Raw genomic sequence first — 21556 nt, forward strand, 5'->3', positions numbered from 1 at the left:
GCTCCAGTTGTTCTCTTGGCGCACTTTTTTCATTTAGATGCTCCCCCCCCCCCCCCCCCCCCTCCTTCTCTCCTTTCCCCTCATATGTCTTCAATGTACGTGGCTTTTGTAAAAGGCACGGTCTGATACTCGGTCTTTGCTTGTTGTCTACTATTGTCCCCACCCCACTTCGTTTCCATGATGAATAGACCGCCACAGGGCCGTGGTCAGCCACGCGTGGGTGCGACATGGTATCCAGGGGGCCAGGATGACTTTTACATGCCAGAGGTCATATCCCCCTCTCCTCAGCGGTAAGGCAATCTACTTTTCTAGCATCTATCCCCGCAAGATGCCGAAATTACGAGTATTGATTCATCCCGGCAGAGTCATGCCCGATGTACCGGAGCACATGCAGGACAACATTGCTCAGATGGAGTATAACACCCGCGACCCCCGCCGTGGTCAGCAGTCACCCGCGCAGCACCAACGCGCCCCGGCTCCGTTCCCCGAGCGAACCTCGTCCGCTGCCCAAGGACCACCACAACAGAACCAGTTTCAAGACCCGAGTTCCTACGCGCAATCTGCGACGTATGATAGCATGGATCACCCCAACTTTTCGCCATTCCCCGTGCTGCGGAATCCACCACCGAATGTGCCTCCCACCGATGAACAGCGGGAAGCCAGTTTAGAACGCGCACGGATGGCGGTGCTCTCGACTACAGACCCAGAGATGCAATTGGCGTGGGCTCTGGACGCGCTAGCTTTTGTTGAGGTGGCGGCGCAGAACGAAGCCCGCCTCTGTTTGACTCAGCCACCGCGCCCGCAGACCCCACAGATTGAACGGCAGCTGCGGGTCGACGCCATGAATATCGTCGGGTTTTTGGCCGAGCAGCGTCATCCCAAAGCGGAATTTATCAAGGGCATGTGGCTGGAGTTCGCTAAATTCGGGTATCCTCAGGATCGCAAGGAGGCATTCCGATGCTACTCCCGCGCCGCTGAGAAGGGATATGCGCGTGCCGAATATCGGATCGGAATGCAGTTCGAAAGCTCGGGGGAGCCGGAGAAGGCGATTAGGCACTATCAGCGGGGCGTTGCACAAGCCGATTCTGCTTCGTATTATGTGAGTATTGTGGAACCCGTGTTTTGAGTCGAGGCTTACATTCTGCAGCGCCTTGGAATGATGATTCTCCTTGGACAACATGGCCAAATCCAGGACTTTAACACTGGGTTGGAGTATATTCGATTGGCATCTCAGTCCTGCGATCAAAATGCACCTCAAGGCGCATACGTAAGTTCCGTTCAAACCACGGCCTGATATATGCTGATATCGAACATAGGTCTACGGTATGCTTTTGGCTCGCGAGCTCCCTCAAGTGAGCGTCCCAGAAAGTTTTCTTCCTCTTGATCTAAATTCGGCACGTGTCAATATCGAAAAAGCTGCATACCACGGCTTTGCTAAAGCCCAAGTCAAAATGGGTGCTGCATACGAGCTGTGTCAGCTAAGTTGCGACTTCAACCCGGCGCTGTCATTGCACTATAACGCACTGGCAGCTCGCCAGGGCGAGCCTGAAGCTGAGATGGCAATCAGTAAATGGTTCCTTTGTGGACACGAGGGTGTGTTCGAGAAGAACGATGAGTTGGCATTTACGTATGCGCAACGCGCTGCCCAGAGTGGACTTCCCACCGCCGAATTCGCTCTTGGTTACTTTTATGAGGTTGGTATATTTGTGCCAGTTGATATCAAAGAAGCTCGGTCTTGGTATGCCAAGGCCGCCGCCAGTGGAAACAAGGATGCATCGGGTCGGATTGAGAGTATCTCGCGCTCCAAGACGCTTTCCAGAAAGGACCACGAGAAGGTTGCGATCTCACGCATCAAATCCACGCGATATTCAGCCCATCAGCGAGGTGGGTCTATTGATGAAACACCCGAGAATATCCAAATGCCGGATCCTTCGCGAATGAGCTTGTCTGACGGTCCCCCTTCGGCTGCTCCATACCCCGATCGTCCCCAAACCTCTCGTCCTCGGCCTCCGGGTCAGGGTTACCAATTGCAAGATCCTCGCCCAAGCTCTGCCTTTGGTGTCAACCCAAACCTCCGGACCAATGGCCCGCCGGGCTATGGCGGTCCTCCTCCTGGTGGACCGGGATCCCGTACTCCGTCCTATGGGCAGGCACCTCCTGGAGCCATGAGCTATCGCCAGCCTGGCCCTGGCACACCCATGAGCGCACCTGCCGGACCAGGAAGCCCCCAGGCTGCCAACATGATAAGTCCCAGCGGAACTCCTCGTCTCGATGTTGGTTATTCTGCACCAATGCCCCCACCAGGTGACCGCAGACGCCCGCCGCCACAACTCAACCAGACCCCTCCGGACCGCAAGCCCATCAGAACTCCTGTCTCTGCCCAGTCTTCTGTCCAGTCTGGGCTGCCTTCACCTAGAACTGCGACCTCCCCACGCCCACCAGGATCTCCCGGGTTCCCTCCTCGCACAGAATCTCGGCAGCCATCTCGAGGATCGGCATCCTCCACACCTCAACCACCACCCTCCATCGCATCGTCAACCTCCTCGGCACCTCCCAAATCTTCCGCTGGCAGCACTGCCGGAAGTGTCGCTGGAAAGTCTGCCAAACCCGGTGGTCAGCTGCCAGGCAAGGGACCCAAGACCTTTGAAGAGATGGGCGTCCCTAGTGCCAAGAATGACAGTGATTGCGTGAGTCAAGTCAATCCATTAATCATTGAGCCAGAACTGACTTTTCTAGATTGTGATGTGATACCCCCTGTCCCTTTTCTGTCCTTCTTTGCGATTATTTTCGTCCGCTGTACTGCAGACCAGGTGTTCAATTTCGTGTTTTGCATTTTTTCCCTTTCACATCATCCCGGGGACCCAAAAGGCTCGTCGTCCGGGAGGCGAATGGTCTCACCTTATGAGAAAATTGCATTTTCACCCCGGATCAATGACTTCGGGGTATCTTCTTGGACATATAGTATTCGGTTTTTTGAGTCTTTTTGGGTTAGATATCAGGAGTAGCTATGAATTGTTTCAATTTTCCAATTTTCAATGTCCCCGTGTAGTAGTTCCACGTGAGATCCATATCTTATGGCTGTCACGCCTCTTCTCGACTCAATCTTTCCCAACTCATCATTTATCTGTTCTTACTGTCTTGCTTGCTCGTCCATGATGGCTCCTCGAAAAGTAAACCCCGATGCCACTACTGGAAAGGATGGTGCGTTCCTAACTGACTGCTCCGGATCAAGACTGACCACTCGAAGATGCCTCAATCGTCTGTGACTACCTGCGTGAGTGTCCTTGGAGGCCGTTGATTGCCTTGTAGCTTACCTCTTGTGCAGGCCAGCAAAAGTACGGCTCTAATCATCCAGGGCATTTTCACAGTAACTAACCCTGTCTGGGACAGTCGTCCTTACTCGGTTTGCTGTCCATTCCCGGGAAGCTAAAGACACATGGTTGACAAGTTCAGGCCATCGATATATCTGCGAATCTGCACAACAAAGTTACCAAAAGTTAGTTTGGCATCACGAGTCAAAGTGTTCGTCTAATAAATATATATCAGCCCAAGCCACCAAGATTCTGCGAGACTTGCACGAAAAGAAACAAATCGAAGCAAGAACTTCAGGCAAGTCCTGTTTATTTATACAAGGGACCTGCTAATTCTACGACATTCACACAGGCAAACAGACCGTCTACCATGCACTGCAAGATCCTTCGGATACAGCTACGCCCGAGGCATCAGCCGCGCTAAGCCGACATATTGCAAACCTTCAAAGCCAACTCGAAGAATTCAAAACCAATGAAAAGAAGGCCCGAGCCGCTCTGACAGCCTTGGGGGCCAAACCCCGGGTGTCTGATCTTCGCCAGGATATTGCCCGTTTAGAAAGCGAACAAGAGGCGATCCAGGCCCGCTTGGCAAGCCGCCACGAGGATAAAACGGTTCTTATCTCGCCGACCGAAAGAGCAAAACTTGAAACCGAGTGGAAACAATGGCAGCGACAGGCCGGCATTCGCCGTCGAATCTGTCGTGAGCTGTGGGGACAATGCTCTGAGGTTCTTCCGGAGAACGTGACTGCCCCGGAGCTGTGGGTAAGCTATGAGACGCTTCATGTCTATTGTATCAGAATGTTGACAAATGCCTAGGAATCTTTGGGGCTTGAAGGAACGCTCCAATAAGAGGCGATGACGATGATCGTGTGGTGATCCTCCCAGTCTCCACTCACATCATTTGACATTTGCGGCTTTCAGTCTGAGCGGAGACTTGCTCGAGCCTGGATTTCCGGTCTGAACATTTGATTCGACGGTTTGCAGCAATCTGGAATGGAGGCAACGGTGGGAGGCAAAGGGAAATCAGATGGACTTTGTCATGGGAACGAAGGAAAGCTTAAGCGAAGGAGAGATTATGAAAGATCGAAGATCAGGAGTATATTTTAGAACATATTTCCTACTAGCTTAACTAGCTAAACGAATGAGTGCAGCTAATCGACTCTATTGCATGCTACTACAAGTCACCTCATTTTGTACTCGGAGTTCGCTCTTGACCCTCCGCCCACCGCCCGCCGAGCCTATCTCTTCCCCTCTCCAATCTCCAAACCCCTCCCACTTCTCCATGCAGGTGTATTCTCGTCCTCCTTAATCTTGTCAACACAGTCAAGCAGAGATGAGAGGTCGTGCACCTCTCCCAGTTTCGTCGGGGGCAGCGCCCCAGAATGGTCATACCCGCAGTCAGTCGGGACTCGACGTTGCCCGCAGTCCTCCGAACCAGAGCAACAAGAGTGAGTGAAAAGATTTCACAGATGCCTAGATACTCCCATAGTCTGAGCCGAGACCAGCAGGCTAATTCTTTGCGTCAATTGCATATGCAGACACCAAACATGTTCCTTGCAAATTCTTCCGCCAGGGTGCCTGTCAGGCAGGCCCCGCTTGTCCATTCTTACACTCTACTGATGCAGGAATTGACTACGCCCCGTGCAAATACTTCACAAAGGTATGCCATTTCTACAGGAATCTGCACTCTTGCTGTTCAAATTTTGGAGATTTCGGAAGTTAACAGGGCTATGATCTTTAGGGAAACTGCAAGTTCGGCGCCAAATGCGCACTGGCGCATATCCTCCCCGATGGACGACGAGTGAACCGGCCAACTGGAAACATGGGTGGCCACCTCAATTTGGGTGGCCGAGTGAACCCGCAGGCATATGTTAACCAGGACTCAGCTCTTACCAACTCTGTTCTCTCGCAGCAGCGCATGAACGGTCACGAGCAGCCTCGATATGCCCCGCAGCTCCCCCCGCAGGAGGAGTACACATCCCTGCAACAGCCCCCCTATGATGCGATCCCAACAATTGACACGGGCCTTGCCTCCGATGCCGGATCTAAGTATGGGTCCCCAGCCGAAGATGTTCGCTTCCCGATGTCGCCCAACAACAACCACCTGACTGCTCTTGATGCGGGGCTTCCTGCTTCATTTGACAGCCAGGGCATCTCCCATGCTGCTCGTTATGGCCCGGTGGCTGCTTCGATGCCATCGCAATTTGGCCTAGAATCGCCTCCGGCCCAGAGACCCGCGCTGAACAATGCTTTCCGCAATCTCCATGACATTTACGGTTCTAGCTTCCAGAGGAAGCCTTCCTCAAACATTGGATCGTCGCCTCCAGCTCCCGAAGACACCGGTCCTCGGTTCATGCATTCTTCCCGCCCTGTTAAGCCGCGCATGCTTTCCGCTAGTGTGCCCCGACCTACCGCTCTCGAGGATTGGGACGAGAACTTCCCGATGGAGGAAGACTATTTGCCAGTCAACTTGCATGACGATGTTCTCACACCACAGGAGAAGCTGCGTCGGCTCTCTCGCACTGACAATGACTTGGGCTCTAGTCACCGTGACATCAGTGGTTTTGGCATGACTAGCACCAGCTTTTCCAAAACTGGTTCTCCTTTGGCATCGAGTCCATCTCGTTTTGGGGCCTTGTTTGCCAAGCAGCGTCAACGCAAAGAAGAGGAGTCACACGGCTCTTCTTCTTTCCACATTGGATCTCCCCTGCGTGAATCATCATTGAACCCAATTGCTAGTCCTAGCCTCGGTCCTATTGGTAGCAGCCGTGCTTCCCATGATGGCTCACCGTTTGTTTCAAGCCCTGGACGTCAATCTTCGATGTCTATGATCTCCGAACAGCTTGGTGGCATGTCACTTCACCCTCCCATTCGTCACACCGCTATTCCTTCGGCTCGCATTGACCGAGCTATCTCCTCTCCGGTTACCAACAGCAAGATCGAAGAAGAGGAGCAGAGCGATCTGGTCTTCTCCATGGAAGAAGAGGAGGGCAACAAGCGGAGCGGCGCCCCCTGAGCCGGGAATGAAGAATTTACCACCGCATAACCCGCCCTATTTGTTCAATGTTCAAACAATCATCACGAAGATATGCCCCCAGACATGTCCGCATCCGCGGACAATGCTGATACACATCAAAAGATTCAAAAAAAAAAAAAAAAGGAAATTGGAGTTCAATTGGACGCATAAGGGAGCATCACAAGAGAACCAAAAAAAGAGGATTCCAAGACAGATACAACCTTGGCTGATATTTCTCATGAGAATCTGGTTTGGCAAAAACAAAAAGGCAACAAAAGCTTCCTCTTCATAGAACTGGCCCAACAGCATCGTTTTTCTTTCCCGACCACTTTCGAAATCATCTAGACCAGTCATGTCACATGTGCTTTCCATTGGGCTTCCGGCCAGCCATCTACTGTATTAATCTCTGCTTTTTTTTTTCATTATCTGTGTTTACTCCATGGGGATTATCTTCCTCGACTATCTTGTACATGGGTTGTGATCTCTACTCTATGTTATTTTTCTGCCTGTTTTTACTTTATTCGGTTCATGAATTCACGACTCTACCCCAGTGTTCACTTGGTATTCTCTCTTGATCTCTTTATGTTTTCGTCATGTTCACTGGAGAGTGGGTATCGATTCTATGAGATTGTACTGTTGTATCGCGTTTGCATGTTGACATAACCATCTTTTCGGGCATCAACACGAGGTTGTGTTATGCCAGGCGATTGCTTGTTACTTTATTCTCGGGGAATAGACTAATCCAAAAATATTTGAGTAATTTTTTGGAAGTGTTAACGTTGAATTGGTGGTCAACATAATGTATATGACGACGTAGCGATCAGTATCCTTGAGACCTAGAATGCGTTCGTCTTCTATCATAGGTCGAAGTTGTGGATGTAGTTCTCAGGTTATATAGGAGCGAGGATATCGCTGACGATGTTGTGAATTTCATGCTATGGTCCAAAGACGGAGAAGAGCCCATTTCTGGACCAAGACCCTTATTTTCTGTTTGGAAACCAATCTGCCAGGGTGTTTTTCTGGGAAATAACGAGGGAATTGTGATAGTAGGATCATTATTATCAACATGACACAAATACCTTCAGACTCCGTCTTCACAATGGTAGCTGTGTAATCAAGCCATTCATTGCAGTCCAATATTAACTGACAGGGTCAATTCCAATGCCCCCATGGCCAAGAATTACGAACTGGAAATGTTCTTGACAGAACCCGAGAATGCCATTTTCGGTAAATGCAGGATAAAATGCTTATCAGCCTGAAGATTTCCACTGAAACCAATCCATAAATCCCATCGTACCTCATATCGGCTTTAATTTCCATTCTATAGATGCGCACCAGGGAAAAACGGGAGCGGCCACTAACTGCATGTAGAATATGGGTCTTCTCGCGTGGATATCCAACATGCAGATTGCCACCGTCAGCGCTAGAGCCATCTGCCGTGTTTGTGTTGCACTGCTAGCTTTTAGCAAGGCCCAAATATAGGGTCACAGAATAGCTTCTCCTTGAATTCCACAGGGAACTTGTCAATCGGAGATAGGATTTCATGTTAACACTTGTCTTCCTAGAAACCACCAGGGATTTCATGTGCCACCGATTAAAGTTATTTAAAGTATTTGGGTTGGTCGCGGGTGTAACAAGCAAATCGCGGATGAGACATGTGGCGGAACCCTCGGTTGGAAGTGGGAACAGGTCCCTGAACTAAATAGTAGGAAACAGGGTCCAATACTTGTACTCGACAGAGGAATTTCCAAGGCCGTCTTAGCTGTTTAACTAGCAGTCCTAGCTACAGCAGTAGTCTATCGAATATGGTTACATTGCCCTGCTCTAACCGGTTGAAGAATACTATAATCCAGTCGTCCAGTGGGGGATACCGGTGTATCTCTCACTGCACCTGATAGTGCAGAAGAAAGTAGGACCACGACGGTATGACAAGCTAAGACCAGGTGTCTATTCTGTGAACAAGTTATCTTTTGAAACATATAGTCTAGTGGTCAATTTCCAGCAGACATTGGTATAAATAGGGCAGACTGACCCCGTCTGAATGACTTTCATCCATCAACTCCCAACTATCTCTTCTCTACATACTACAACAGCTTTCATCATCCTCCACTCTTAAATCTCCATACATCCACAATGAAGGTCCTCAGCTTCCTCAGTGCCCTTGCTCTGGCCGGCAGCGCCGCTGCCTGGAACGGCCAATTGGCAGCCGATGCCTACAACTCCGGCGAGGGTGGTCAAGTCACCCAGGAGATTCACCTGACTGACTACGCCACTGGATCGACCTACCAGGGATGGCTCTATGGTGGCTTCAACGGTTGCACAACCACTGAATGCTCTGTCTAGTAAGTTCAGACACCCCGGACAGGAAACCAAATATACAGTCGCTCACATTGAATTCTAGCTTCGAGGAAAACAGTGGCGGCAACTATCAGTTCACAGCCAAGCTCTGGAGAACCAGTGATGGTTGCCACAACATTGACTTCCAGGGTGCTTTCGATGCTGGTCATGGATACTGCTGTGGCTCGCTGCCTTGTGATATCTCGGCTTGATTGTGAATTGGATATCTTCTTGCGCTGATATATCTACGAGGATGCTGTTACTGAGAGCTGAAATTAAAAAGTGATCTTTGAACAGAGGATCAAGGTTAGAATATCGATAGTTTTCCTTCTAATACAAATGATTTGCATATAACTACTATACTTTCTTTCTCTTCCCTTTTTTTGCCCTAAGCGGGCTAGATCTACGGTTATACTTTAACATTACGCCTATCAGACTTGTGCCCTAGTTGGCGATGGACCAGAGATCACGAGAGAAAAGCCGAGAAAGATATATTTACATCGGGGAAAGCAATAAATGAAACCGCATACTCGCCTCCAGGCTTGTGTATAGAAACCATCTAATATCAGTTTCTACGGGGTTCACCGTCAAGCCAGACGAGATCGCAGACTACCGGAATATCTCTCTTTGCTACCTCTAATTCAGTCTCAACATCAAGAAATTCTCTCTTTATCTTTCTCCCTTCTCCGTCTTCCTACCCCTGCTTGAATTTTCTCCAACCTGATTCTTATTTAAATATCTATATCTCCAATCCCTCCCCGTTCAATCTCTATCCACTCCGACAATATGGTCGAACCCAGCGAACAGAGGACCACCAGGAACAAAAGAACCCAGTGCAGCGCAACGATCGAGATTGTTCCGTCTGGCGACATAATCCTCATCGTAGGACCGATGCAGTTACGGTTGCGCGTCTTCTCACAAGTCCTCAAGATCGCCTCAAAGCCCTTCTCTTTGATGCTTTCACCAGCCTGGAACCTACGACAGGACTTGATTGGTACTATGGGTAAGATGCCATCCTACTCACTGCCGGAAGACAACGCTATTGTAATGAAGCACACCTGTGCTGTCATCCATCATCAGAAAGATATGTCACCTCAGAACTTGGGCTTACAGGAACTCTTTGATATTTCGACCACTGCCATTAAATATATGACTTGCTTGATGCCTTGGAACTTGCAAGCAAATCATGGCTAGCCGATTGGGTTCCATCAGAGCTGTCTCTCCAGGACCTTACACCCATGGCCGCAGCGTACGTATTCCAGAACCGAGAAGCATTCCATAACGCCACGAGAGCACTCGTTCTCAACTACGCAGACTCATATCTGGATCTTGCAGTCAAAGATATCGAGTCTGTAGTCGAGTTGAAGATATTCTGTGAGAACTGGACACGGCCCACCGAACTATGAGATGTGACTGACGAATCCACAAAGTCTTGCTAGAGGAACAAAGAAGCATTGCCCGCGTGAACCTAGACGATGAGTCCTTGAGAGTAGTCTGACCCACAAAGAACTACAAAGAGGGCAAAGAGGACAAGCGTGTCCGATTGCGCAACAAGACCATTTGTAAATGCCTGGAGGCATCTGCGTACGAATACTGTAAGTTGATCGCAAACAGACATCACTGGCCATCAGTTCGGTACATCATCTCCGAAGTCATGAAGCGAGTCAATGAGATGCCCGAGCTACTGGCGAAGGATTTGTGTGGGAGCGATTTAAAGGACACTTTGGAAAGACATGAAATACCAAGAGAAAACGCGGGGAATTGGCAGGCTGTCCAGAGTATTCAGGTCGGACTTTGTCTGCACTGCATTCGAGAGGGGAAATGGGAATCGGCCGATAATAGGCCGATTATGATATTTCAAGTGCATGGAGCCTTGCTGTGACCCTTCATTCGAAATGAATTCTACGTGGCCGCGAGAGCGCAGAATATGCCCACTGAGGTCGTTTGAATCTCTTTCATCAAGTTCTGCATGGCCTCATAACGTTATCTTGTAGTTACATGTACATGTTGCCTATACGTTAACTTAAGTCAAATGAGAATGCTTGATAGACGGGAGTTTAGCTGTTCATACCCTACTAACCACGACTACACCCCATCCAAACTACCCTACGAATGAAACATAGTCCAACAAAACAGAAGCACGGTAGAAAACTCATTCTAACGGACTTAATCATACATTAAAACCCGGAGTCCCAGCCAGAAAGACGCCAGAACCAGGGAAAAAAAAAGAAATGCGCCAGTTCATAACAAAAACCATGCCGAACCCCCGACTATGTTCACCTCTGCATTGCCTTGCACTCACATCTCATCCAGGTACATGGCACTCCCCTTCAGATTGACCAAGCCCTCGCCAGTCGATTGAGCCTGAATCTGCCGGGTCTGCACTCTGGCTAAGTGATCCGCGAGAACACCACGCTCGCGCGTCCTCACGTCCGCGGCACGAGCGCCGTCTGCGTGGTCGTGGTGGAGGTCCTGGTAGATCTGATCTGTTCCAGAGACGACACGGGAGACGAGGGACTCGAAAGCCTTTCCGGTGAGAGCATCGACGCGGGTCTTGAGAGCGGAGTCGACATCGGCGCGTTGACGCTTGGCTTCTTCGTCGCGCTCGTTCTTTTCTTCGGCTAGCTTGCGCTTGCGTTCTTCGACCTTCTTCTGGTGTTCGTCTTTCGTAGCCAGATACTTGAGGGAGTGGCCGAGTGTCTGGGGAGAAGCTGGGATGTAGTCCACGGGCGGGGTGGAAAAGAAAAGCACGCGGCCGAGGTCATCGCAGTGGAATTGATGGCGGATGTCTTCTGGGATCGAGGCGTTGGCGGCATCGCTGAGGTGGAATACTTCCACTGGGCGCGGTGCGTTGGGGTTGTAGACTGCGGCTGGGGCCTGCATGCGTCCTGGATAGTTGTTATATGGTGTGGGTTGGGCCGAGCTTACAGGGGCTTGGAATCCCTGGTAGCCTGCTGGTGTTTGCGGAGCTGCGAAATTGCTTGGTCGCCGGTTGAGGGATGCTTGGTACATCTGCGCAGGAGTCATCTGGCCCTGGAAGGCTGGGGAGGCACCGGGTCCGGGTGATGTCTGGATGGCGATTGGGGCTGCGGGTGAGCGTGCTTGGAGGGCAGCTGCGGTGTTTGGACTGCCCAGGGCCCCTCGTAAGCCCATGGATTGGCGGGGTGCGACTGCCATGGGTTGGGGAGGTGGAGGAGATGGAGTTGGTTCCGGTGGTGGAGATTCCTAGGGAAGGTTAGATGTGTGTTGGCATTTTGTTAGCTGACTTGAAGCATAACTCACGTTCTCATCGCGGGGCCGGCGGTGAACTGCGCCAACGACGGGGGGTGCATTGTCTGTTCCCCATGTCGGTCGGGGCAGGTCGTCGGTCTCTTTGGCGTCATCCTTCAGAAGATGCTTGATCGGACTGGGGATCTTCTTGATCTTGCGCGGAACATCAAAGAGATCCATTTCATAATCCTTTTCGCGAACCTCATCGGGTAGACAACTGGCCCATGTTTTAATCTTGTTCAGCTTGTGCTTTTCCTCGTTGTAGCGAGCCTCACAGACATAGATTTCTTTGTCCGGCGCGAGGTCCCTTGGACGACCACGACTGTAACGAGTGAAGAACATTACGAAGCAACGGTCCACAATTTCATCGATTCGATGATCTCGGTATTGTCCGGTTTTGACAACCTCGTTGGGGAAGAAGTGTTTCTCGAAGTGATGGACGGTCTGCTCAGGACGGTAGTACCAGCATGCATTGATCCATTTCTCTCCTTCGGAATCCTGCCACGTCCGGTAGATCTGCGCAACAATCGGCTTGGTCACATCGTTTTGGTTCTGAATGTGAACCCAATCTCCAACCTTCCACAGCTCTCCGCGGTGAAGAATACCGTCCGGCAAAGGGAAGCGGCCATCTTCCATCAAGAATTCACTGTCAGGCTTCTTCTTTTCTTGCTCGGCCAATTTGCGTGATTCGTTCTGCAAGTCAACTGCGTCCTTGAAAATCTCGCTATCGGATTGATTGTATGTTTTGGCGTTTTCGAACATGAGATCAAGATCCCGCATGAAATGATCGACCGAGTTGTACTTCTTGCGCTTGGATTTGCGCTTGATGATGTCAATCGCAATGGGATCCTTAATCTCCATGTAATAATCTGGATAAGTAGCTTTATCGGGGAGTCGTTCAAAGTGTGTGATCTTCAAATGGCCACCAACACCCTTGAATTTGCGGATTCCCTTGAGGATGGTTTTGATCCTGGTTTCCATGGGGGTATCCACGCGAGGAGGACGACCTCGTTTCTTGCGCAGGTCTGGCTCTGGCTTCTGACGCTTGAACCCGGGCTTGGGACCGGGCTTCTTTCTTCTTCGACCTTCATCCTCGGAGCCGTCGATCTCAACCTCGTCCTCGTCTTCGTCTTCTTCCGGTTCCTCCTCCTCTTCATCTTCGTCATCATCGGGTAGAGGGTCAGCCTCAGGGATTTCTCCTAGATCGGGAAGTTGTGCCTCATCGGCAGAGATCACACCCTGCGCAGCTAGCTTCCTGAACTCGGACGCAAAAACATCCTACTAGTGTTAGTTTATCGGGTCTTTTATTTGTTTCACTGGGGGTGTCATACCCTAATGACCAGCGCATCCTCATAAGCTTGTGATCGAGGTCTGTTATAGGTTTGCGCATTGTGTGGGATCTAGAGAAAGTTAGTTCAGAAGCCGAAGATTTGGGCGCAATTGACGCACTAGGGCACAGTCGCGGACGAATTCCGAGAAATGGGTGTATTCCCGCTTATTGATGCGTGCTTTCAAGATACTTAGGGCCATTGGCTCCTTAATTATATCGTAGTAGTCCGGAACAAAGCGCTTGTTGACACTGCGATGGAACAATCGCGACGGATCATGGCCACTGAACAATGTCAGACCAAAGGTTCACACAGCTTTACGGTAGCAACTTACTCGTCTTCCCGGTAGTTGTATATCGATAGGACCAGATCCATCATCGACTTCCACAGTTCTCGGGTGATCACACCGTCATCCTCGATGGAGTTGACGGGCTCCTCGCGCGGGGGATGCGACTCATGCTCGGATGTCTCCATGCCGGGAACGGGCGCGTTTCCACGCAAAGCTCACAAACTTGGATGTTGCAATAATTGGGTGAGCGCTCAGCTAGAAAAGGTCCAGCGAATTGCCCAAGTTGAATCGTAGGGGAAGTCGGAGAATGTTTTACGAGCGCGTGAAGCTACTGCTGAGTCAGCCAGCTTTTGACGTTACATACTTACATACGGTAATCTGATTTCACGCCTTTCGAACTGCTTCGCTTTGCAGTCTTGGATTCAGTCTGTTCATGGTCGTATATCGTCTTAGGTGGTAATGCTTGACATGGCTGCCATTGGATTTCGATCTAAATATGCTGATATCAACTGTGGCTCTTGACATGGGTTGAAGCGGACTCGTTCGACTTCAGTTACTGTGTATACGAAGCTCTGTTTGCAGACATCAGATCTCAAGATTTCCTCAGAACTGGTTCAAAAGGTCCTTAAGCTCATCAACACCTCAGCGATCAAGTGACTTTGTCTTGTCAGTTCTTTGCATGGCATTCCGACAGCTACCCCACACGGCATCGTCATATCTATCGGAGGGACACATCACCGCCCTGGCTCTCGCCTCTTCGCCTTTGCATCTCTTCTGTCGCATATATCACATTCATCGCATCATGAGAATCCGAGTCCGTGGGCCCTCAGGCCAGTCAACTATTACCCTAGACGACACTGCAACCATCAAAGATCTCCAAAACCAAATTGCGGAGAAGACTGGTCTAACTGCCTTTGATGTGAAATATGGATACCCTCTCCAACCCCTCGAGCTTGGCAGCTTCCAACCAGACCAGACCATCTCAGAAACAGGAGTGAAGCTGAACGGAGAGTCACTTATCGTCGCTTCGAAGGAAGCGACTAAACCTCCCAGCGAACCCACAAGAGAAGCACCGGCCACTCTGTCGCAACCGTCCACGTCGTCGCAAAGGCCAGAAACCAATAACGTCGACGATCCACCAGAGATCGCTTCGCCAGAACATGCAGGGACTTTTGTCCTACGCGTCATGCCTGACGACAACTCATGTCTGTTCCGAGCAGTCGGCGCGGCAGTAATGGGCGATATGGACACCATGGTTGAGCTTCGATCGATCATCGCAGCCGCCATCCAAGCAAACCCAACAGAATATACAGCAGCTATCCTAGGCAAGAAGCCGGATGAATATTGCCAGTGGATCCAGAACGAGGATTCCTGGGGTGGTGCCATCGAGCTCAAGATTATGAGTGAATACTTTAACATCGAGATCTGCTCGATCGACGTACAGACTCTCAAAATGTTCCAGTTCAACGAAGGCGCACCTACGCGGTGTATCGTTGTCTATTCAGGAATTCATTACGACGTCCTCGCCCTTTCACCCTCCCTTCCGCCGTACACTCGCGCCAACCCCTTGGCTGATGGTGATACGAAGATTTTCGAGGCTGTCGACCCTGTTGTGTTGGAAAAAGCCAAGGAGCTTTGCGAGGTTCTTCGAAGGAAACACTACTACACCGACACTTCGGGATTCACTGTGCGGTGCAACATCTGTGGCGGTACATTTACTGGAGAGAGAGGGGCTACCAAGCATGCAGCGGAAACGGGACATTACGACTTTGGCGAAGCAGGCTAAGCATTTAGAATAAATGATAATGCATTTGCAGCGATTAGAATCTGCATGGTATGAATAGCATAGCGTATGGCATCAAAATCGATATCACATATCGTACATAAATCGGGTCTCATAGCATAGCGACCTCGTCTGCTTCATCTTCCGCTTCGTCTTCCTCCGCCGAGTCTGCGCTCTCTTCAGGGTTACCACCCCATTCAACATCATGGTGGACGGGATTTGTGAAGAATTCATGCTGCAGCGCATCTGCGGCACTAAGGCGCTTGGACGGGTCCAGTTCCATCAAGCCTGATAATAGACGTGTTGCCTGTTCCTCGCTCTCTGTCAAATCCTCCACACAGCTTGACCATTTCACCAGCTTTTCCCAGCTGTAGCCTTTCTCTCCGATGGTGGGGATGTTTGTTTCGAAGATTTGCCCGTGCATGGCTCCTGCGGTCTTCATACGGCGAGTACCAAAGATGCTTGACATCTCGATCATCGCATCAATATCATCTGCCGAGTTGAAGAAGGGGAATCGACGGCCTAGCAACGTCAAGAGAATGACACCAACAGACCACATGTCGATTTTTGTGGTTTGGGACGTGCATTTGAAAAGGACTTCTGGGGCACGGAAGCCTCGAGTACCAGCACGGTTTGCTCGTCTTGATGGCCGTGAGTCATTCTTGGGGTAGCCGGCTGACAATCCAGACGATGGAGGGTTCTTGGAGTAGTAGCTGGAGAGTATCCGGCTCCGGCGGACATAGCTTTGATGGGTACAGAGACATGGGCTAGTGTATTCTGAGCCTTGGCGCTGTTAAAGCTATTAGTATGCGGGTCGTAATATAGAAGTGAGAGCCATACCTCTGCAAGACCGAAGTCAACTAGAACACCCTCTTTCAGGTCTGGGTTGTAGAGGAAGTTTCTGACAGAAATTAGTATTCAGGAAAACCAAGGTGAATACCATGAACTAACGTTGGTTTGATATCACGGTGGAGAATATCATGTTCGTGTACCGAGTTCAATGCAGTCATCAGAGATCTTAGGTAGTGGCGCATGTCTGCTACCATGAACGTTCGGTACTGAATGCGAAAGTCTGTATGTGGGAAATAGGGTAACACGGCAACGACTTGATCTTGAAACCGGAAAGCAGTGATCAACGGGCAGACAGACCCGCAACCTCGAAGATCATGTAACAACTCCAGCTCATTCTGGATCCGTAGCGGGCTACTCGTCACATAGATCTTCTTCAATGCGACAAATCGTGCCTTTTTTCGCCCGCTTGAGTCGCTTTGCACTCTTCTCCGCTTCGATGGAGGGCTGTCGTATGTGTCTTGTTGTGCTTTGTCAAAGATGTTCCAGTCGTTCTGGTATTGGTCATAGTGTAGGTCTTCTGCCTTGTACACTGTAGAAAATGTTCCTATAGATTACCCATTAGGAAACATGACAACAAGCCAAAAAAAAAGATAGAACCATACCTTCTCCAATCCGGTTCACTAAACGAAACCTGTCCGAGATTCCTGGAAAGGTATCTTCAAGCTTTCTCATATCTTCTCGAACGGATTCGTCCACTTCTTCCTCAAATTCGCTCTCCTCTTGAGGTGCCGCACCTTGAGCAGCTGAATCATCCTCTTCTGCTAGTGTGTATTGGGGCTGCACCGCTTGTGGTTCCTGGAATGAGCTGCTGCGCTGCAACTCGAAAACACCTGGGGCGGCGCGGAGGGCCGACATGGTTTGAAAGAGCTCCCGAGAGCAAGTATGAGGAGGGTTTGGTCGTAACTTTGGTTCGGAAAGGCCTTGAAAGGTCAAGGATATGGTCTAGGTCGTTGCGTGTGTATGTTGTGTTTGTGGAGGTGCCTTGAAGTTTGATTGTTTTCTAAGATCAATTGCCAAAATAAGCCAAACGCGGTAGGTATACAGGCAAAACGCGCGGTGACAGTACAAAGAGCCCAGAATGGCTGGCAGATCGATCGATACAAGGCGGTAAGGAGGGGAAGCTGCAGCGTTAGCGGTAAATTATGACGACTTACATAATATTATGTAAGGATCGGCCCTTTTTGGCAAAAGCCAAACAATCGGCCTTATCAACAACTTTCCTCCCCGCTTTGATCTCTTCGCAACAACAACCATGGAGGACAGGAGCCAGTTCGACATCAACGATTCACTCAAGTATTACTTGAGTGACCCCGCGACACTCCCTACCCCGGATGCAGACCCGGAACTGCTGGATTGCGAATCGGATCCCGAGTCAATCTCGCCTGCGCTGATTGACAATGTTTTGAACCCGATTGTTGATGCGGTGGCAGAGAACCCTGAAGGATTAACGAAAGCATCCGTTTTTGACTCACTCCAATTCTTGCTAAAGTGCGCAACGGTCCCTTCCCAATTTTCCCGTGGAGGCTCTCGCCCGCCAGGAATCGACTCTGACGAACCTTTTTACACTTGCAGATACTCCACGGTCCTTCCTACGAAATCCCTGAGCAAGCTTTTAGATTTGGTTGTTTCAGGTCTCTCCGTCGAGGCCGACATCATCCATGGAGACTTGGAGTCCGACGAACAGGATGCCATCCAGGGCCACAAGCAGCTACTGGAAATGTACGGATTCCTCCTACAATGGGGTCTATCTGCTGTTGAGGTTAAAGCAGCCGAAAAGCCCGCCGACGCAGCTCCACTGCGACGAGGAGGACCCAAGTCTAAGAAATCGGCGAAGGACGGACAGTGGGACTGGACACCGCAGATTCAAATTTCCATGGAGACCATGTGCAAGGTGATGAAGCTCAAGCTTGGACGCATCTTCCTCACAACTTCAGATCGTGATACGTTTATTAATCTTTTCACGCGTACCATCTATCTGGTACTTGAGAGTGAGCAACGGGTGAAGAGTATGGCTATTCGCATGCACGCCTTCAAGGTTCTGTGTATTGCAGTCAAACACCACGGTCATGCATTTGGTAGGTCTGACGGACATGCTCTCGCCCAGGTAAATTAACATTGATATAGGAGCCCAAACATCGATTGTACAAAGTTTGACGTACTTTGAGCACTTGTCTGAGCCCATGGCCGAATTCCTACACATTCTGGCAGAACAATACGACTACCCGCAGCTCTCCGATGAAATCTTGAAGTAATGCCATCCGCTGTTTTGTCTTGTTTCTTACTGACAACCTTTAGGGAGCTGGGAAATAAAGAATTTAATTCAAATGACACAAGGGGACCGAAGTCTGTCTCGTCATTTATTATTAAGCTGTCTGAGCTTGCCCCCAGATTGATCATCAAGCAAATGACACTTTTGGCAAAGCAGCTTGATAGTGAGGTAATTTTGGCCAATAAGAAATTTAAATGCTTTTATACTTACAAATACAGGCATATACACTCCGTTGTGCAGTCATTGAGGTCTGTGGAAACCTCATTGCTGATCTCAGCCGACAAGAAGAACCCAGCGACAACTACAAAACTCAGATCAACGCCTTTTTCGATGTCTTGGAAGAGCGTTTCCTTGATATCAACCCTTATTGCCGCTGCCGTGCAATTCAAGTATTTATGCGAATTTGTGATCTGGAGCAGAAATTCCCGAAGAGACGTCAGTCCGCGGCTCAACTGGCAGCTCGAAGCTTGGAGGACAAGAGTAGCAATGTCCGACGTAATGCGATTAAGCTGTTGTCTAAGCTGGTCTCTACGCACCCATTCAGTGTGATGCACGGCGGACAGCTTTCATACAAGGAGTGGAACGAGAGGCTCGATGGTGTTGATGCCGAATTAAACGCTCTTCGACCTGCCGAGACCCCTGGGTTTGATGCAGGTGACATGACACAGGTCGATCCTGAACTACTTGACGACGCAACACAATTACCAGACGACTCACCTTCGAAAGCTCCCCGAATGACCGAAGAAGAAAAGGTTGTGGCCATCCAAAAAGCCCAAGAACAGGCTGCGACCTCTGAGCTGTTGACACGACTCCAGCTAACCAGGAAGTACTACAACGAGGCCATCCGCTTTATTGAAGTACTTCACTCAGCTTCTACTATTGTCTCGCAATTGCTGTCTTCGCGGAACAAGAGCGAGGTTATCGAAGCCATGGACTTTTTTGTCGTCCTTGACGCGTACAAGATCGAAACGGCCCGCAGTGGAATTCGTCGCATGCTCCGTCTTATCTGGACCAAGGGCAACAGTGACGAAGGAAAGGGCGTTCAGACTCATCTGATTGACTGCTACAAAGGCCTTTTTTTTGATGCACCGGGCTCTTTTAGTCCCAACGACGCTGCCAACTACATTGCCCGCAACATGATCAGTCTGACATTTGGTGCAACACCTGCAGAGTTAACATGTCTTGAGCAACTGCTCAGCACCATGATGAAGGCTGGAAATGTATCGGAGGCAGTCATCGCTAAGTTATGGCAGGTTTATGGTATCCAGAAGAAGGAGATCTCAAAGACCCAGCGCCGGGGTTCCATTATTGTACTCGGTATGCTAGCTCTGGCAGACCCTGAGGTTGTGGTTAAGGAAATTGAAGCCATGTTACGTATTGGCTTGAGTGGTCATGGAAAGTCCGACCTCGTGCTCGCCAAGTATACTTGTATCGCTCTGCGACGCATGATTCCTGGACGACAAGCCAAATCAAAAGAGGTCGGAGTCACCAAACTGCCCAGTGATCACTCTGTGCTGGTCAAGCTTGCTGCCATGCTCGAAATCGAGACAAACAGTAAGGAATGGTATGGAGTCGCAGAGCACGCGCTCAATGCGGTCTATACTCTCTCCAAGCACCCCGATGTACTCTGCTCGGACATTCTTCGGCGGAAAACAATATTCGTCTTCCAGCCACACCTTCAACAGCGCCCACCTTCTTCCCATGCTTCCGCCGCTGATGGCGAAGAAGAAGAGCGACCTGGAACAGCATCAACCGAAGGACATGGATCCAAGCCCAAGCCAGCCTCTGCAGCACTTTCGCAGCTGCTGTACGTTGTTGGTCACATCGCAATCAAGCAGATTGTTCATTTGGAGCTGTGCGAACTCGACTTCAAGCGCCGCAAGGTTGAACAGGAGAAGAACAAGGCTGCCTCCGCCCCTCAAAAGGAAGGTAACACCGACGAGGACGAGCTTGACCTCATCGGCGGAACTACCGAGGATGATTTCCAGGACGCCATGGCCCACATCCGAGAGCGTGAACTTCTTTACGGAGAGAACTCGCTTTTGGCCAAGTTCGGTCCTCTTGTAACAGAAATCTTGGCCAATAACAATGCCTACCCGGATCGTGATCTTCAGGCTTCCGCCACCTTGTGCCTGGCCAAGCTTATGTGCGTTTCTGCAGAGTACTGCGAGAAAAACCTGCCCCTTCTTATTACCATCATGGAGCGGTCCGAAGATCCCATTGTGCGTAGTAACGCTGTGATTGCCCTGGGCGACATGGCTGTCTGCTTCAATCACCTTATTGACGAGAACACTGACTTCCTTTACCGTCGTTTGAATGATGACGACGATTCTGTCAAGCGAACATGTCTCATGACTCTCACTTTCCTCATTCTGGCTGGTCAAGTCAAGGTTAAGGGTCAGCTGGGCGAGATGGCCAAGTGTCTGGAGGACGACGACAAGAAGATTGCGGATCTGGCTCGCATGTTCTTCACTGAACTTGCAACCAAGGACAATGCAGTCTACAACCACTTCGTCGACATGTTCAGTCTTTTGAGTGCCGAGCGCAACCTGGAGGAGGCATCTCTCCGTCGCATTGTCAAATTCTTGATAGGCTTTGTCGAGAAGGTAAGATCACACCCAAACTATTGATGAACTTCGCTAATATATTCAGGAAAAACACGCTCGTCAGCTAGCCGACAAATTGGCTGCTCGACTTCCTCGCTGCGAGACAGAACGCCAGTGGAACGATGTCGCCTACGCTCTGTCCCTTTTGCCACACAAAAACGAGGAGATCACCAAGACCGTCAGTACCGGGTTCAAGGTCGTCGGTGTGGCAGCCTAATCACAGAGAGCTTATGTGTTGATGTAATTGATGATTTGGGTCTGGTCTGTAAATTTTGGCGTTGTCGGTCAAGTCTTTGGGGGGAGGGGGTTTTAAAGCAATGCATAATTTCCATCATTCATCCCATGTACATACGTATCTTGTCTACGTTTTACCAACCGAACTAGCCCAGCAAAATTCTTTCGCTATATTCATTCTGGGAAACACAAGGTGCAGGATATGCAATGATTTCATTGCAATACTCATCAACCACTCCGTCGGCCATCTACTCCCGACAG

The 21556-nt window shown here is 50.1% G+C and overlaps 8 protein-coding genes across 8 annotated transcripts; 6 read left to right on the forward strand and 2 right to left on the reverse strand.

The window, feature by feature from the left end:
* Nucleotides 1–180: 180 nt before the first annotated feature.
* On the forward strand, nucleotides 181–4160 carry N7511_004053 (uncharacterized protein; the record flags this gene model as incomplete). Its single annotated transcript, XM_057126478.1, has 9 exons — nucleotides 181–290; nucleotides 364–1099; nucleotides 1148–1267; nucleotides 1317–2687; nucleotides 3233–3274; nucleotides 3326–3403; nucleotides 3454–3496; nucleotides 3664–4073; nucleotides 4128–4160. The coding sequence occupies 9 exons, from the start codon at nucleotides 181–183 to the stop codon at nucleotides 4158–4160; spliced, it is 2943 nt and encodes a 980-aa protein (XP_056985368.1).
* A 484-nt stretch (nucleotides 4161–4644) lies between these two features.
* N7511_004054 (putative spindle poison sensitivity protein Scp3) lies at nucleotides 4645–6327 on the forward strand (the record flags this gene model as incomplete). The annotated part of the gene is made up of 3 exons (XM_057126479.1): nucleotides 4645–4759; nucleotides 4850–4971; nucleotides 5053–6327. The coding sequence occupies 3 exons, from the start codon at nucleotides 4645–4647 to the stop codon at nucleotides 6325–6327; spliced, it is 1512 nt and encodes a 503-aa protein (XP_056985369.1).
* A 2133-nt stretch (nucleotides 6328–8460) lies between these two features.
* On the forward strand, nucleotides 8461–8876 carry N7511_004055 (uncharacterized protein; the record flags this gene model as incomplete). The annotated part of the gene is made up of 2 exons (XM_057126480.1): nucleotides 8461–8669; nucleotides 8729–8876. The coding sequence occupies 2 exons, from the start codon at nucleotides 8461–8463 to the stop codon at nucleotides 8874–8876; spliced, it is 357 nt and encodes a 118-aa protein (XP_056985370.1).
* A 574-nt stretch (nucleotides 8877–9450) lies between these two features.
* Nucleotides 9451–9858, forward strand: N7511_004056 (uncharacterized protein; the record flags this gene model as incomplete). Its single annotated transcript, XM_057126481.1, has 1 exon — nucleotides 9451–9858. The coding sequence occupies one exon, from the start codon at nucleotides 9451–9453 to the stop codon at nucleotides 9856–9858; it is 408 nt and encodes a 135-aa protein (XP_056985371.1).
* A 1104-nt stretch (nucleotides 9859–10962) lies between these two features.
* N7511_004057 (putative RSC complex subunit (RSC1)) lies at nucleotides 10963–13736 on the reverse strand (the record flags this gene model as incomplete). Its single annotated transcript, XM_057126482.1, has 5 exons — nucleotides 10963–11889; nucleotides 11947–13212; nucleotides 13266–13334; nucleotides 13384–13546; nucleotides 13597–13736. The coding sequence occupies 5 exons, from the start codon at nucleotides 13734–13736 to the stop codon at nucleotides 10963–10965; spliced, it is 2565 nt and encodes an 854-aa protein (XP_056985372.1).
* A 617-nt stretch (nucleotides 13737–14353) lies between these two features.
* N7511_004058 (ubiquitin-specific protease OTU1) lies at nucleotides 14354–15337 on the forward strand (the record flags this gene model as incomplete). The annotated part of the gene is made up of 1 exon (XM_057126483.1): nucleotides 14354–15337. The coding sequence occupies one exon, from the start codon at nucleotides 14354–14356 to the stop codon at nucleotides 15335–15337; it is 984 nt and encodes a 327-aa protein (XP_056985373.1).
* Nucleotides 15338–15446: 109 nt separating this feature from the next.
* N7511_004059 (serine/threonine protein kinase CDC7) lies at nucleotides 15447–17041 on the reverse strand (the record flags this gene model as incomplete). The annotated part of the gene is made up of 4 exons (XM_057126484.1): nucleotides 15447–16124; nucleotides 16175–16235; nucleotides 16286–16730; nucleotides 16789–17041. 4 exons carry the CDS (start codon nucleotides 17039–17041, stop codon nucleotides 15447–15449), a joined length of 1437 nt encoding a protein of 478 aa, XP_056985374.1.
* A 397-nt stretch (nucleotides 17042–17438) lies between these two features.
* Nucleotides 17439–21278, forward strand: N7511_004060 (condensin subunit YCS4; the record flags this gene model as incomplete). Its single annotated transcript, XM_057126485.1, has 5 exons — nucleotides 17439–18261; nucleotides 18311–18434; nucleotides 18482–18623; nucleotides 18674–21061; nucleotides 21108–21278. The coding sequence occupies 5 exons, from the start codon at nucleotides 17439–17441 to the stop codon at nucleotides 21276–21278; spliced, it is 3648 nt and encodes a 1215-aa protein (XP_056985375.1).
* Between the last annotated feature and the right edge of the window lie 278 nt (nucleotides 21279–21556).

Source organism: Penicillium nucicola (genome assembly GCF_028828085.1).
Source record: "Penicillium nucicola strain IBT 29836 chromosome Unknown utg000003l, whole genome shotgun sequence".
NCBI lineage: Eukaryota > Fungi > Ascomycota > Eurotiomycetes > Eurotiales > Aspergillaceae > Penicillium > Penicillium nucicola.